Source organism: Drosophila santomea, chromosome X (genome assembly GCF_016746245.2).
Source record: "Drosophila santomea strain STO CAGO 1482 chromosome X, Prin_Dsan_1.1, whole genome shotgun sequence".
NCBI classification, from domain to species: Eukaryota; Metazoa; Arthropoda; class Insecta; order Diptera; family Drosophilidae; genus Drosophila; species Drosophila santomea.
This window is the reverse complement of record NC_053021.2, coordinates 3,506,196-3,523,912: the sequence shown is the minus strand read 5'-3', so window position 1 is coordinate 3,523,912 and position 17,717 is coordinate 3,506,196. Positions and strand designations below refer to the sequence as shown.

Here is a 17,717-nt window from a genome sequence, read left to right as displayed (position 1 = left end):
AACATAACAAAACAACAAGAAATTAATCAATTAAAATACCCAAAAAAAAAAGAAAAACGAAAAGGAAAAAACAAAATCAACGATTATACCGATAAACGATAAACAGTGTTCTGATAACTCCCGCCATGGACTCGCTGGAGCGTCTGATGCGAGCGGCTCCATTGCCACGAATGCTCACCAGTGGCGTCGTGGCCACAGCCGCTGCCGCCGCAGCCGCCGCCGCTGGCAAGGGCATGGTTAGTGTGGGTGGCGGTGGTGCAACAGCCCTAGCCGCCGGCGGCGGTCAACAGAGGGCGCTGGTCCATGCCTCGCTGGCGGCGGCGACAGTGGGCCGCAAGGGACGCCACCTAACGGGCACCTTCTGCCTAACCGGCGACACCATGGAGGGCATCATACAGTGTTTGGTATTTCTCAAAGCATTCTCGGTAAGTGGGAGTGGGTGTGGGAACGGGAGGTGTATCAGTTTTACATAGTATACATATAACATGCAAAAATTCCATACCATTGAGTGTAGAGATCAAGGGAGAGAGACCAAAAATATACACACATCTACCCTACACATACACCCACTTTTTCATGCCCATGGCACAAATTCAATTTAGTTTTCGGTTTGCGCTCGACTAAGTTTTTCCTTTTTCCTTACATTTGGTACGTTTTTTTCTTTTTTCTCTTTCTGTCTGTTTTTGGGGCCTGCCATCAAAATGTGCAATAGGCTGTAAATAGGCAAATACATTTCGCAGAACCATGCCTGTGGCAAGCTGATTTTTGGATTTTATAACTACATTTTTGCCAGGCATGCAGAGGGGAGAACCTTTGACCTAGTTTACGGGCTCTTTTTAAACCGATAACCATAAGACATCCCCCCAGCCGTAAAAAAAATGAAAAAAACATAAAAAGCACACATATGTGGGCGTGTGTAATAAAAATTTTCAGCTTGTCTACACAAATTTTTGACCCACTCACTAACACATTTTCCTCTCTGCTTCCTCTACTTTCAGGTGAGTCCGTCCAAGCGATGATAATGAAGAGCAAATACCCAACAGATTTATGAATCCCAATTCAAATCCCAAAACAAAAATCAGGTATTCCAGGTATCTGGATATTTTTTTTATGTATTACTTGTCACGAGATGGGGGCAGCATCAAACAGTAATATATATACATATGTGACATGTAACATTGAACATGAAAAATTGAATTTGCAACATTAAATTTGAAGCATTGAATTTGCAATATTGAATTAGCAACATTGAATATGCAACATTGAATTTGCAACATTGAATGTGCAACAATGAATTTGCAACATTGAAACATAGGTAACATTCAACGCAAAACATTAAACATATCAAAAGTTTTTTTGTATACATTGTAATTATCTTAATTTACATAATTAATGTAATTTAAAAAAAGTTTCGTCCACCAATACTTAAAATTCCCAATCAGTTCTGACTCAATCCTCATGGGATAGCCGCTCTGACAGCTCATAGATCAGTTGACCGGAAGTTATGATGTGGTAGTAAAGGTAGTAGTAGTTTGTGTGTCTGTGTGTGATAGTGGTTCCAGAGGCCATTTGGGTATCCCGTCGTCATTCTGGATGCAGTGCATCATGGACCTGACCAGGTATATGCCACAATTAAAAGTTATTTTATTAAATTAGATATTTATGTTCACGTGCGCTTTGATGCATTTAAATGTTTATTTAATAAATTTTCCAATTAGTTTACTGGGCAAGTGAATAATGCTGAATATGCATTTCTGTTTCATGATGAATAATTTTTTTCCAGACCTTCACTATTGCAAACGTGTCTTTTTGTTACTTGCTTGATTTCTATGAGCGCTTGATTTCGATGGCCTGCGAATTCTCATGAATTCTTTTGTTATTGTTGTTAACCGTAAGAAATTTTTTCAAAAAAAAAACATTAACAAAATGTATACAAAGCGCCAAATAAGAACCAACTTCCTGCTGATTTACGCGTCTGCATGAGCACGAAGGGCGTTCAATCTGGCCACCAAATCGGAAATCTCCTGAGACAGTGTGGCTATCCAGAACACCAGAATATCAAGCTCATGTCCAAATTCGTGGCTAATGTTTTTCATCGCGTTTCCTAACGGCTTCCTTCTTCTCTGACTGCAAGTCATCTTATTGGATTCTAATTTCCTTTCTGTTATTTTTGCTTCCCTTTTTAATACGATATGGTTGCTTGCTTCAAACTGAGAAGTGAAAAAATCACATTCACTTATTGTGAATGTACTGGCACTAAGCCTACTAGATCTGTTCATCCTTTAGTACATACTAAGCTCCAAAATTTGATCCAAGTAATCGTTGGCCAATAACTGAATGGACATAAACATGGCTGTAGTGGATGTGCTTAAATAAGCCTGCAAAGTTTTTTTTTTTTTTTTTGTAGGGTTTGTATATGGCCCTCTGGCCCAAAGCTTAATTGCAGGCCTGTCGTTATGAAGAGGAGATTCGGGACTGAGTGTCGGCTTGGAAATGCACTTAGCCCCCAATCGGTTCCAGCGATTCCTCCTCGTCAGGAAGACGGAAAAAGATAGGGATGCGGGAGCAGAAAGAGACACACAGCTAAAGTGACACAGACGTAGACCGACATCTAGCGCCTGCGGCAATTGCAGGCCCATTAAAACTGACACATTGCGATTGCTCTTTCCCTTTGCCCCTCGCCATTTCTCCTTTTTTTTTTTTGGACACTCAGGAATAAATAAAAAAAATGCTGGTAAAACCGAAAGAAACGTAAAAACACAGAAACGCCCAAAATGGACGGAGACGGAGAAACAGTCACTTTGTTGCCATAAATACAATATTTAAAGTAGCCGACTGGCGGTTACCCATTAAATAATAGCATACCTGCTAAGTAATGTAATTTCCTTGTTAATTGCCAAGTTGCGTTAATGCATTTTTCACATGCTTTGGCTGTTACTCTTCCTGGATTTTTCCTGTGCGACCATGCCCTATTTGAAATCGGCAAGAGACTTTTCGCGCATCGTTAATTTCTCCCCCAGGCCTCGCCTCAATAGCTCTGTCTCTTTCGGTTCGAGTATCTGCTGTCTCGTTCATGCAGCAGTCAGTCGTTCACTGATTCATTCACTCGTTCACTCATTCATCCATTCATTCATTCAGTTCTTCAGCCAGTCAGTCTTGTATTCAATCAGCCTTAGGGGCCTGCTGCCTATCGTTATAATGATGTCGCCGGAACTCAGCCTTGCCTTTTTTGCTTTGACATCAACACCATCTACCAAAGTCGTGATTTACTTTTCACTCACACTCCACCGCCGCCGCCGCCTACTTTTCCAACCGGCTGTCATCCGCTTTTCTCTCTCTATCCCGCATTTTGGTTGTGCCTGTATGTGTGTGTGGGTGTGCGTTTGCGAATTTAAATGTTGCACAAATATGAAAAGCAATTTACATAATATCCTGCCAAGTGTAAAATGATTGTCAATTCTGTCTGCCACTGAAGCAAAGCGAATCGAGGCAGCTGAGAGAAAACCACACCAGCCGTGGAAAATGGTGGTCTTAAATCGCTTTTACCAGTGCAATATTTCTTCGAGACGGAGTGATAAATAGGATAATATCGATGGTTCAAAGGGAAATGCCATAAATAAGGAAAAAGTCACAGAAAAATACTCCGATAAAATACTGTTATAACTGGATTATTATAATGACTGTTAAAATGATCTAAGTTTACCGAAATTCCTTTATGCTAAACACAAAAGGCAAAACAAACTTTATAGCCATATTCTCAGAGTTGTTAAAGTACAGTGTGCACTTAGCGACATAACGCGATATTTTTGCCCACTAAAGTGGCTTGGTGGTGAACATAAAAAAAGAGAGGAAAACTTGAGAGGTTTTCTTGTGGGTGTCATAATTATTGGGACACTCGAGATGGGAATTAATTACACAATTTGTGAGCGAATCAAAATAAGACGAAGACAAGGGCCGCCGCATTAATTAGCGTTCATCAATCATGTTTGACCGCAGCAACAGCAGTGGAGTCGGTGACAAAGGACACTCGAGCTATCAACGCATCCAGCAACCACCACCCAATGGCCATCAGGGTCCTGGGGACATGCCTTCTTCTTCTGTCTGGTGCAAATATTGCGCAATTTGTCGTCATTATCCAGGATATTGAACTTCATAATGTGCGTCGACATCATCAATTCCATAATGTTGACGTGGGTGGCACTGCAAAAATTGTGGGGGCTGGGAAAACGGCTGGGACGTCGTTACTTGAAAGCCATCTTTAAAAGATGATGTCAATAAAAACAAAAATCACCGAACGTGGATAATCGATTTATGTGAACCCTTACACATACACCTGAACATAGATATGTGCTGATGAGAAATATTCAACTGTTATTATTATATGTTCGACTTTGATTGCTCATAAGTCTAGTTTCTTGTTGATTTTGTTGAGGTTAAACGATCAAGCCAATTGCTGATGGCATCGTCTTAGAACCTTTGTCCGAAATTATCCATCTCTTATCAGCTGCCCAGCCATTCTGCCATGAATTTCCTCCATTTGAGCAGGTGAAACGCGAACGTGATGCTTGAGTCTATGCAAATTTGCGTGCACTTCGAATGCGGCAAACATGCACAAACACCAGCTGTGCCCACCGTGCTCATCCCTGGTACACCACCTATTCACCCCTTACTAACCCAATACCAATCCTATAGCAACCCCATGCCAACCCCCCTACTGACCCCCATATCACCCATTCTGAGCTCTGTTCTAAACCTCCTATTGTCCCTATCCACTGACGGCTGTGCATCATCAGCAACCCAAACAGAATCGTTGAGGTGGCTTGTTCCACTCATGTTGGTGTTGTTGTTGTTGTTGTTTGCTTTTGAGGCCTTTCAAGCACTTGCTTATTATGCAGTCACGTGTGTGTGTATGGCGTGGTGTGCATGCCTATGTGCATCTGGATATGGGTGTGCGTGTGTGTTTGTGTGTGTTTGTTGCCAGCGGCACAATTTGAACAATAAGTTGGCCCGACTGTTGAAGCATTCTGTCTGCCACTCAGCCGTCTGCATTTCAAAACTTAAACAGTTTATTAAGCACAAACTAAAAGCATAAAACAAATACACAGACACAATGCACTGCAGAAAAGATTGAGAGCATTGTAAACTCAAAAAACATACATACATATAACCGGAGTATATATATTTATATATTTTCTGTATCGCCCAACAGTATCTTTAATTTCCTCGGTATTTCTCGGCGACAGGAAATGACCTGAGTTCTTAAGTAAATGTAAAATTGAAAACCATTAAAGGCCATCGTTAAAATGTGTCATTTCGTTTTTGGGCGCAAGTCATCGTCAGCCTGCTAAACGTAATTGTTTTTACCAAAATGTACTTTTATACTAAGGTACTGCAAGCAACGAGAGTATCAAATAGTTGGGAGAATCGATTCGATTCATGAGGCAAATGCCTTTTCGCGCATTTCGGGACTTGAAATTCATTGTCTGTCTGGAAAGTGTTGTCAAGAATCTGGCAATTTTGCTAGTGTGTGTGTGTGAAGCCAAGAGAAAGAGTTGAATACAGTTGAGAAGAGAGAGAGCGATAGTGATGGGACGAGAGAGAGGGCAGGTGCATATGGCCCATCATCTATCTAAATGGATATCGCGCGGCCCCTTCTTGCGCCATCTATCTAGTTATCTATCTGTAGCCATCTCTTTTTGGCCCCTTAGCTCGTCTTCTTCTTGTGGCTGCTGGCTCTTTGGTGGCATCTCTTTCTGCCCCGGTGTATTGTTGCACGTACATGTCGTCGACTTTGTCTTTCGAAATAAAACTTCACTAAAAAATGAGCATGGCATGGCGTTGAGCATTTAAACTAGCTACAACAAAAACACCAGCAACACCTCCCCTTTTTGCAACATCACGCCCCTTCGCCGCCTCTTTTTTACCTACGTGATTCGCATGCAGAAAATGGACACGTGTGGTGGTGTATTTTCTATTTTTTTTTTGTCTTTTTCGGTGTGTGTGTGTGTGTTGATGGGGGGAGCGCTGCCAAGACAAAATGCGGCTAATGTTCCTCTTCTATATTTGCGTTTTTTTCTGCGGCCTTAGATTTACAATACAGCGTACACGCGCATACACACATAGTTATATTATGCAATTCTTTGTTGTGCTTTTTATGGCACTTTGGCCCTGAAAGAGCTTAAAACCAAAAAGAAGGGTGGTGGGGTAAAAAATAAATAAAAAGAAAAGCCAACGCTTAAAAGTGTGCTACAATTTTTGTTCAACCACTTAAATGGGTTGGTGGTGGTGGATAAAAGTGTAGAAAATACATAGGGAGAAGGGAAAAAAGAGAGTAGTTAAACAGGGAAACTTATTTCGTTGCTGTCGCTAATTTGGCTCCGAATCAGCCGCAGCAACATCTAGCGCATAATAATTGCCTACTCGCACAAGACTCGCTAATTGGCAGCAATTTTGCCGGCTTCCACGTTTTCGGTGGCTCGGTTGCTCGGTGGCTCGTTTGGTAACTCGGTGGGTGGTGCTGCGGCATTAGCGGCTGAGAGCTGGATTTTCGGTTCGCAGCAATTAGAAAAACTTCCACCAGCGGCCCAGAAATGATTGCCTTTGCCAGCGGCAAACTGAAATACTTGGCTTATGATTATGGTGTTAGGTTACGGTTTTTGGATAGATGGCGAAATGACTTACTTATTGAAACCTTAAGAGAAGCTAAGATACCCAAATGCAAAGTTGCCTTCAGCTGGGCATTGTAATAGAATAGGAGTGTGGCAAACCCAAAGTAAATTGGAACACACATGTAGTTTGTCCTAGTTTCTCCCCTTACTTTTGACATTTATGTTGTGTGGACTCGTTTTGGAGCCCAGTGCACGGGCACAGCCAGAAACTTATGCCAATTCATTAATTAGTCTACCACTTGCCACGGAAAAGCAGCGACAGCTTGACAAACTTTAACCCAGTGTGTGATATGTTGCCCTTTCCTCTTCTTGATTGCAGAATGCAGGATGAGAAATGGTTTATATTTACGTTTCACGATATCAACCACCAATAATAGAGGAGCAGTTAAAATTAAGAGTAAAGTAACATCAATCAGTAGTTGATAATGCTAAACAATTCACGTAGCTGCTCATCGACTTTGCCGTTTATCGAGTAATAGAGTGCGCACAATTCTCGCAGTGTAGTCGCACATGTTCCGTTTCCCTCTCCTTGTGCAAATTTCGTCATGAAGTGTGTAACTCGATATGACCTTCTACTTAATAAAGGCTCTTCATATTGCCGCACTGGACATGAGTCCTTATTGTTGCTGCCATGCTGTTGGTGTGGCTGCTGTGCTGCTTCTGCTGTTGTGTTTGCCATCGCATATATTCCATATTCAATGCGCGTGGCTGTCGCCTGATCCCAGGACCCAGGACATAGGACACATAGCCCATCCAGCTTCGCTCCGCTCTGCTCTGTTCATCGCCTCAAGTTGGTTCAGCTTATTTGATTAGTTCGTGTGTGTGTGTGTGTGTGTGTGTGTGTGTGTGTGTGTGTGAGCCAGTGAGTATGTGTGTGTGGAGTCCATTGCACTATGGGAAATTTGACCCCTTTTTCTGGCCAAAACCCATTTTCTGAAAGTCGGAATATTACAATAATATTTAGTGTACGCATTCATAATTGACCAAAGCGTTAATTTCCATTCTGTAAAAAGTATTTTAATCAGTGGGCCTTCTATTAGGCGTTTGCAACATTCAATAGAAAAAAAAACTAGTGTTATCCCAGTAATTTAGTAAAAATCTTAGTTGCTTTACAAAAGTATTTTTTTTTATAATGCCCAACTTTAAATAGAGATTTAAAGTGATTGCAGCAAATTGCATCAATGAAATATACCTCATGTTGTAGCTTATTTAGTTCTTGTTCAGATTATTGTAATTTTAAAAGCCACTTTTACCGATTCTGGGAGAATTTATAGATTTTAGACTTAACCCTACTTTTCCAAATTCAGAGTAATCTCATGCTAAACGGGAGTTAAACAAGGCGGTTGCTGAATTGTTTCGTTATTTTTATTAGTACTATTGTTGTTAACTTCTGTAAAATAATTAAGAATATAAACTCTATCACGAAATCAGTTGTTTTGGCTGAGATTAGAAATAGCATACAAAATGAGAGAAAGCCTTTACGAAAATTAATAATATAAATATAAGGGACTGTGCCACGCCCCCAGTTTTTGCGGTAAGTTTAGATATGGTCTAGTGCAAATTAATGCAAAAAAAAAAATTAAATATCTTTATTCGTTCTGGAGTTATAAATTACAAAAAATAGAAAGGGCGGTGCCACGCCCACAATTTTTGGTACCATAAGAGATATGGACTAGTGTAACCCTATACAAAAAACACCAATTGAATATCTCTCCCCGTTCTGGAGTTATTAATTTAGGCCAGAAAAAGTGGTCAAATTTCCCATAGTGCATTGTCCGAGTATTGGTGTTGCCACGGCCGATAAAGTTTCAGCAGCTGCAAATATGGCAAACAATTTCACAAAGTGGCCAATGGCAAAAGTTTGCCACTGCCACTGTTACTGCCAATCGTCTTATTAGCTAATCGTTGACTTCGTGAAGCATTCTCTTTCTTATTTAGTTTCATTCTCCCTTCTTTCTTTTCTCATTTGGCACCTAATTAGTTGACTTGTCCAAGCAACTGACCAACTGAAGGGGGTGAGAGAAATCCGATGAATTGCCTTAAATTCGCCCCTTGGTTGCCTTTAATTCATTGTATTCAATTAAGAATTTGTAATCCTATTTAAGGTGATAGCTTTTGGGCTTTTTTGAGCTTATTAAAACGGTCGGTTTAGTTTATTTAATTGTGGGGCACGGTGCCCAACAAATTGATAGCTTATGATTTACATATAACTTAAAGTGGATTCACGCTACTCGGCCACCTTGTCATTCTTTGAAAAGGCATCAGCTTCTGATGTTTTCTATAATCTGATATTTAGATACTCCTTTCGTCGCATGAGCTTTGTCTCATTTTTAACCCCACCCAATAGAGTGACCTTATCGGGGCAATACCATCTCCATCTTGTGTGTTGGAGCCTTTTGGGCTTGTGGGTCTAAAGGGATGTGCCCTTATCTATGGCAAAACATCGCAGACTCGTTCACTTGCAACTTTTGTACAAGCCTTGGATTTTTTTTGCTAAGGATATTCTTCTTTGGCTTTTCATTAAAAAGTCTACGCCTATCGGAGCGTGCAGATCTTTTAACTACGACTAGTCGCTCGCTTTCTATTTTCCAAGACTCCCTTTACTGGGTTTCACCTTTTGTTGAAGGAGAGCATAAAATTGTCGAGTTGTGCAGAAAATTTTATTGCTGAAAGGTGCTAAAATGAAAAGTGCTGATGCCAAATGCTGATGGCATTTTCTAGGCTGGGTGTTTGTTTTCCTATCCTCCCTCCAATCTATTACACATTTGCTTCTTCTTTTTTTTTGCGCACCAAGACTTCCGCATTTCTTTGGCTGATAAACTCAAGTTGGCACCTTTTCTTTAATTATTTAAATTAAAAGTTGCCCCAGCCAGCGGAGGGAACAACATGAAGTGTCGACTGGAGCCACTTGGCACAGTTTTCAATCTCTAGCCACAACGAAACTGGCGCGTTTAATTAAGCAAAGTGGCCACCTTTTTAGCCCCCATCTCCCATTTTCGCTGCGGCTTTTTGGCTTACAAGAGTTTGTCTCCTTGCCCCGACCCCCCCTTTTCTTTCCTCTCTCTCTTTCTTCCCTCTTTTGGACAAAAACTGAAGTTGAAGCTGAAGCTAAGCTTCCTTGCTAATTTTGTCTAATTTTGCAAAAAGCAAAAAGCCAAAGAGAGGCCGTTGGCTTTTCAAGTGAAAGGCGCACTTCCCAGTCTCTTATTTTATATGGTTTTTTTTAATATTTTATATTCTTTCTGCATCCGTGAAAGTATTCCGTTTCCTTTGTCTTTTACCTGTGCCAAAACGAAGTGGCAGCCGCCATAAAGCCCCGCCACTCCAATTGCAGCAAGGAAGTTGCAAAGTGCTTCCCTATGCAGACACGCCCACATTTCTCCGCCCATCAGCATTTTGCCCGTTTGTTTGTGCATTCCCGGAATTTCACCGAGAGGCAAAGAGGATGGGCTTCTATATCTTTGAGGCACTTAAAACCAAATATACCGTCTGCAGGAAAACCTAAAGGTGCAACTTTACTTGAAATATTCTATCCAACTTTAGGGTAAATTATGAACTCACTTCCAACCTTCAGATAGAATCTATTTAAGCGGGCTTTAGCTATTGAATAAAACTTTCCTTAAGCAAATCGAACTAAAAGAAAACAGTGCTGCCCTGAATTGCAACAGAAATCATCAATAATCCACCATGGCCGCTCGCCAGATTAATATCCTGTCATCTAATTTGTTCCAATCCAGAGTCCTGTCTAGCATCCGATTCCAGCTGCCATCTTGGACAAAGTTGCTTTCCTGATGAATTGCGGTCGAAACGAACATCGCCATCAGCAGACAAATGCATTCGTGGCGAAAAGCCACCGTTGAATCCTTTGCCTTTGCCTTTGCCTTTGCCTTTTCTGCTCTTCCATTACTTTTATTATTTCTCGCTGTGCTCGCTGCAGAAGATTTCTTAATTTTTCATTTTGTTGTGCAAGTAATGTGTGTGCTTTCTATCGCTCTGTCTTTATTTTTCGCCGACTTTTCGTTGGCTTTTTGTGCAGATTGAAAAGCGCAGTCAAGCAGTACTTATCCACCTAGCCGCACCATTTTCAAATTGAACTTTGCGGCGAAGGAGGAGCCGTCCTATATACTCGTACAAGTATATCTGTACGTGTGTACATACAATATATAAGTGGAATTTTCGTTTATTATCCTGAAGTCTGACTAGACAGCAATCAAGACAAGTGCAGGTGCGCTCATCTCGTCCTGGAAAACGAATACTTCCAACCACCATTCACGTTCTTTTTTCTTAAATCATATTTTACGCTCAATTATTGACGTTCAAAGTCGAGGATGTCGCAGACAATGACAAACTAATGGCCGCGTTCTTTTTTTTTTGAGGGATTGAGGGTTTCGAGGCGGAAAGTCCCGACAGTCAAGTCTATGTCAAAGGACAAGGAGAGGACTGTCATTTGGCACTTAATAACTCAGCGTTGCTAGCTGTTCGCTTCTTTTCCCCAGGCTCAAATGACAATTTGTAAAGCTTTCAATGGAACGGCGCCTATAAAATTTCTACGTGATGACTATAATGTGCCACCAGTAAAAGCAGTAAGGCAGCAAAGCAGTAGAACAGCAATGAGGGTGTTTTCCTTTTAATAGCAAAGGTTGGGGTCTAAAATTGTCGAAGGTGCCTTGCCAGTAATCAATCACTCAATCAATCAGCAAATAATATGCAATGCAATTTTTCGTCTCTAGAAAATATTTGCCGGGCAGGGAAAAACTTCCGCCAAAGTGGCCCATTGTGGCTAATGGTGGATGGTGGATGTTCCTTTGGTTGGTTCGATGTTTCTGGGGTGGTTGGCTGGCTGATTGGGCCTGGTTTGGCAGCCAATCAACTGGGAAGGTTATAATTGTAAGCCTCGAAATCAATGCCAAGAAGGCCAAATCACATTCAGAAGATGAAAAGGCAGTGCAAACGCACACCGAGTGTTTCTAATTTGCCAAATGTCCAATTTTATTTTTCATTATACAAGATACTCTGCGTACTCAATTGTTTTGAAACTACTCGGAATTATTAAATTTAACAGCATAATTTTCCGAAGATGATTAACTAAGACCCACATAGCAAGTTTAAGCTTTTTTTAATTCTATTTGTTTTTCATGAAATACATTTCGCTGTGACCAAGCAGCTTTTGTGGCGCCAAACTTCGATGATTAACTTTTTCGATTAACTGAAAACGCACACAGGCAAAGGACAGGCACACACACACACATGCGCTGCAAAGTATGCAACGGAAAATAGGAAAAATAAGCAAGCAAACAAACAAACAAACAACTAGAACAACCAGTAGCAGGGGCAAACTGAAAACTTTTCATGGTGATAAACAATTTTCAGCGTTTTCTGTGCTCAGTCAACTTCCCAAATCTATCCAGTGTATATACACATATATATGTGCGTATTTTTATGGCATACATATATTTTAATGTCTATGCTTAACAATTTCCAGTGCAGAGGAGTGAGTCCTTCCCCTTCCCATTCCCCTTCGACCCTGCCAAGCCTCCTGTCCACTGGACTATGCACTCAATCAGCTGCCGCCTAGCCAAAAGTTTCCAACATGCCACGCCCACTCCCCATTTTTTCGCCTTCTCTGCCGGAACGAACTTTTGCATATTGATAAGGAGAAGCCGTGGAGCGAAAGCTGTGCCAGATAAAACAGATTAAAGGCAGCGGGGAAAAAAGAAAATAAATAAATGTTGAATGTCGAAAATAGGGCTGGAGAATATAGCAACCTGGATTCAAGGAGTCGGGGCTTACACTGAAAACTGAAATATTAGGAAATAGGAAATAGCCAGCAGAGAGAGCAAAACACACTTTTGCAGACTCAAAATCATCATCAAAATTTGCGAAAAATGGCAAAAAATTTGCATTTCTATGTATGTACATGGATCGATAGGGAATTTTGTTACGAATTCAAAGAGGTATGGCATTCCAGTTTTGGACAACTATTTTTACTGCTATCGAAAAAAAACGGATTATTTTTGATCAAAAAATCGAAAAAATGTTTGTTAAAAATCGCTTTACAAATTTTCCTAATTACCAAACTTAATAAATATTTCATTGACTTTCTAACAGTGCAACCAACCACATGCCATCTGTTTTTGCTTTATTGTTTTCCTCTGTTTGTTTCGGTGCTTTTTCACAGGAATCTGATTGATGTCTGTCTGTTAAGCGTGTATGTGTATATGGGGCACCAAGGAATCCTTTTATCAAAGAAGTGAAAGGCAGTGAAAGTCGGTGGAAAAGTAATAATTATAGGGGAATGTTTAGGCCAGAGGCAATTGTTCGTGATGATAAATGATGTGGGAGTTACGGATTTGGGGAAAATGGAAGTTTCACCCCCACTCCCCATCCCCAGATCATCAATAATTCGTAAGAAAGAGCAAAGGCACAGCAGCAGATATATCCCGGAATGGAGTCACAACTAATGAGGCCATCAGCCAGAGAGTTGCCGCAATGCCAGCTGTAAAATATTCAAATAGAACAATCAAAAGTAATCTACCAAGTTGCTTTTGGGAAGCCCTCAAGGAGGTGCCAAGAAAGCCAAAAAATATATAAAGAAACCGAAGAAAAAACATTAAAAAGCACGAGCACGAAAATTTCCCCAACGAGCAATTCTTTTCTTTCTTTTGCGTGCCTTTGGTTTCGAGCAAAAGTAAAACAGAAATTGAGTAAGGCACACAAAAGAAGTGAAGACCGAAAAGAAATAAAAAAAAACAAAACCAAAACTGAAACTTAAAAGTAGCAAAAAAAAAATTTTTTTTTTAAAGTGTGGCAACATTTTTTACGCGTGATAAGCGTAGGATGGAAGGGGAACCCCAGAGTCTGTGTACTTTTCAAAACTGTTTTAAAACCTTAACCACGAGAAAACTGCGAATATTCCCTAATGACACAAGAAAGGGGCGTGGGGCTGCTGTGGGCGTTGGGAAAGTGTGGAAAGTCAGAAAAGTCAGGAAATTCGGCACAAAGCAAAGGGGAGTGAAGTGCCATGGTGAAGAGGGCCTTGTCCCAGAAAAACCCAAGAAAAACCCAAAATAGGTGTGAGTAAGTCTGGCGAGAATAGTCGGGAAAAGCCAGAACAGAGCAGTACGCATTTCCCCAAACAAGAAATGGAAATAGATGGCAAAGGAAGTTTTTTTCCCGAGACCTGCGACTCAATTGCTGTGAATATCTGCATAGGCGTAATCAAGGTTCTTGGGGAATTGCCAATGGCTTTGAAAATGTGGCCAAAAAAGTAACGTGGAACAGAGGTTGGCGAGCAACAACGAATCAATACACATTACCAGAAACTTGTATTCAATTTGGTTTGAATTTCACTTAAATCTTTTATAAGGCAATGCATTTTAACTACATTTTTCACATATTACTGACACTTTTGTGTTCATGTAATACAACTACAGTTCCAATGCAGTAAACGTGCCTTCATATTTTCCGGCCTTTCTGCCACCTCCATGTTAAAATCAAATTGAATTACAAAAGAGATAAGACAAACTCTCTTTCACTTTGCACAGAGAAAGACGGGAAATCGAGTTCCTTGTTCCCAAAAAAAAAAAGATCAAAAACGTAGAAGGAAATTTCGGTCTTATTGCCAGTGTAAAATTGTAATTTTTACACCTTCACCCGCCCAATAAACAAAACGGGGAACAAAAATGGCATTTCCACTTTTCCCCGGGGAAATGGCGCCACTTCAGAAACTTTTAGTGCGTCTCAATGCGCATTTTAAATAAAATAGGAATTCAATTTACTTTAAAGAAGCGACCAGGTGGGTGGGGATAACAAGGCGACACGTCAATGCCAGAGTTTCCACAGCTTTTCCGCCGCACAAATGAAATGTTGAAAATCTAGGGAAAAGAAAATGGAAAGAATGGAAAAACTTTTTTCTAAATGAACTTAAAATTGACTAAATGTGCTAGAAGAAGGTGCGCCCGAAGAGCCAGACGCTTCTCTGGAGAAAACAGTGGAACGTTGGGGAAACTGTGGAAAATCCTGAGGGAGGGGTGTGGGGAGTGAGTGCTGTTCTCTGGGGTGGCAGACGAATATAATTAAGCGGCGTTTAAAATGCTTGTACTAAGACACGCTGAAATGGGTGGTGGTGGCGTTAATTGGGAGGCTGGTTTGATGGGTAGGAAAACTCGAAAAACTTTCCACAAAGTTTAATTTAAATATGAATGAGCGTTTTGCACCCCCTCAACCCCCCTCTATTTTTTCTTTCCACTTTCTTTTATTATGTTTTAAATAGATTAATTTCTTGTGGCTTTCGCACAATGGAATTTCGCTATATAACAAGTTTTCACAAATTAAGTTTTAAATTATTTACAAGTAGAATTAAAGTTTTTAGTAAATTTACAATTTTAGCAGATTTCAAAGAATATAAAGTATTTATAAATAGATTTGGGTCAATTTGTTCGATCGTTGTTCGAAAATCTGTTCGTTAAATTTGGTTCGTTTTCGTTGGGTAACCGACTTAAAGGGGCATTATAAATTGCTCCCTAATCCGAGGGACTTAGAGGACTGGATCCTCTGCTGCTGTTTGTTTTCACTGCCACTCAAAAACGGGGGAATGGAAATTCTGAGGGCGAGAAGTCTCTGGCTTTGATTTCGCTTTACGTTCGCATCAAGGCAGATTTGCTGGCCATATTGTTACTTTTTCCAGCCCCTTCCACTTCCCCTACCCTATCGCTCTCGCTCTTGTTGTTGTTTATTTTTTTGTTGCCAGGTGATAAGGCAAATCGTGGTCATGGGCGTGGTAGTGGCCATAAACCGCAGAAAAGGATCAAAACGTAAACAGAAAAAAATATGTGGGTGAAAAAACCGGTAAAACCGTTTTCGCATAATTATAAAGCGGCTCTCGAGTGCACTCGTACACAAGTAGTGAGTGGGTGGTTAGGTGGGTTTGGATGGGTTGGATCGGTCGAATGGTAAAGGCCACTGGATTGGATTGTGGGTGTGGTCCATTGATGGCCAGGCGCCAAACTGTCGGCCGTCAAAACCACTACCCACGCCCAAAGTTTTCCTACACAGAAAAAATGTGAGAAAAACAAACGAAAACAGACATAAATACTGTTGGCGATTTATACCGCCTTAAGGGTATGTGTGTGTGTGTGTATGGGTATGTATGTGTGGGTGTTTGTGTGTTTACTTCTTATTTCTTTTGGTGTAAGGACACTTGTAACCACTTGTGAGCTAGACAGAGAAACGTCTCTATTTCTACTACTCTAATCAATTTATTGAATTTATTTTTGCTGATTTCATTAAAGCGCGTAAAAAGCGAGAAAAACAATTTTATTTGGCGAAAATATATATATTTATATATTGACATTGGGCGCAACATTGGGTGCCTTAAAAGGGGGGGTGGCGGAAATTTCGATGGAAGTGGATTTTCTTGGCGCCTGGCATAATTAAGTTAGAACCTTTTTTGTGGCTTGACTGGGGGGCAAGAGGGTTTTCCTCCCCCAAAGCATCCTTGATTGTTATTGTTGTTGCCGCTGAAAGGACGCCCTGATTGCTCCTCGATGGCAAAAGGATGTGTCTAGGACACGCTCCCCCAAACAGTTAACACACTCGACTGTACTTAGCCTAAGCCCACGGAAACTAGCAACTGGGTGGCGGGGGAAAAAGCAATAATGGGGTTGAAAGTAAAGACCTGGGGGCGGGGGCTTTTCCTGTAGCAGAAAAAACAGCAAGCAAATGGTTTGCTAAATGATAATACCCTTCCTCACTCCCATTTAAAGCCCTCATTTTGATATGAAAATGGGGCTTTTTAAACTCGGATCATCATCGATCAAAGTGAATTAGTTTTGAAACAGTATGCAGTGATAAGCTTTTATAGTGGTGCTCTTCAAACTGTTAGCCAAAAAAAGGCCATAAAGAAGATGACTTTGATGGATGGATATTGAAATTTCACAAATCAATTAGGCTAAAAAGCAGTAAAGTTCCTAAAAAGTACTACAAATATCTTTTGAATCTGCTGTTATAGAAGACCCACGCTGAGTGCAAATTCGTAAAAAAATAAAATAACTAAATACATACAATCGAAACTGCAACGCATTCGATTTGGTTTCAATTAAAAGTAGCCCGTAAAGTTATCTGGGGCTTTTGCGCTTTTGTGTGGTCTAGATAAATGAAAACTACATTGATTTTATCCAATCAACGGATTTAAGCCAACATATAGTTGTTCGTTCTTCTCTGTTTTGTTATCTCATGGCTGTCTCTCGACTCCCTGATAAACTTTTGTCAGTCATTTCCTATTTAACATCTGCGTTTCCCGTGTCCGACCCACTTCAACACACGCTTCGAAAACACACATCCATTATTTCCAATTCAAACTTTACCAATTACAAATCTGCCGTCAACTTTTCGCATATTTTGTCCCCAGATTATCCACATGCACAACCAACAAAATAAATTTAACTTCCAAAAAAAAAGACATTAAAATCGACACTAATTCTCAACATTTTTATAACAATTCCCCCTTACTGTTTAAACAATGTCCAAACTGCGCACACGTTTTAATCACATGTTTCAATAAATGAGCATTTTTATTTACAGCTGGTCGGCGGTGAATTCGATATGGAATTGAATTTTGTGATACAGGATGCGCAGAATATCAAACATATGCTGGAGCTGCTGGATCATTGTCCGCCCAATTTGCAGGTGAGTTATTCTTACTTCTGGGTCCTGCCCAAAATCGCGATAAAGTATGCGGCAAATCGCAGATTTTCGGCACACACATCTGCATGTACATTTTGCATGAAGGCAACCAAGCGACTGTGCGATGGTGACTTTTTAATAGAATTTAATTCAATTCACGCTGCGGCATCAAAGAAAATTAACAGGACCAGGACAGGAGGCGTGGCAGCCGAAATTGCGCGTAATGAAAACGCAACATCAACACCAAATGCCTTTCAACTCGCTCCGCCAGCTGGTTTTTCCCCGTTTTCATCGTCGGCGTTTGGCCTTACTCTCTTCTTCCCCCCGATTTGCATATGAATATAAGATACACGAAGAGAAAAGCTG

General features: G+C 40.7%; 1 protein-coding gene across 16 annotated transcripts in view; it reads left to right on the top strand.

Moving 5' to 3' along the window:
* The window catches only part of LOC120454995 (neurobeachin), a 159,126-nt gene that overhangs the window by 94,975 nt on the left and 46,434 nt on the right, over positions 1–17,717 (top strand). For 6 of the 16 annotated variants that reach the window (XM_039640797.2, XM_039640798.2, XM_039640801.2 and 3 more), the window contains exon 2: positions 17,250–17,354. In XM_039640797.2, the coding sequence (XP_039496731.1) occupies positions 17,250–17,354 (105 nt within the window). Of the gene's footprint in view, positions 1–65; positions 426–1,553; positions 1,620–17,249; positions 17,355–17,717 lie in introns of those variants that run through there. The other 10 variants (XM_039640809.2, XM_039640807.2, XM_039640806.1 and 7 more) reach the window with 5 other exon arrangements.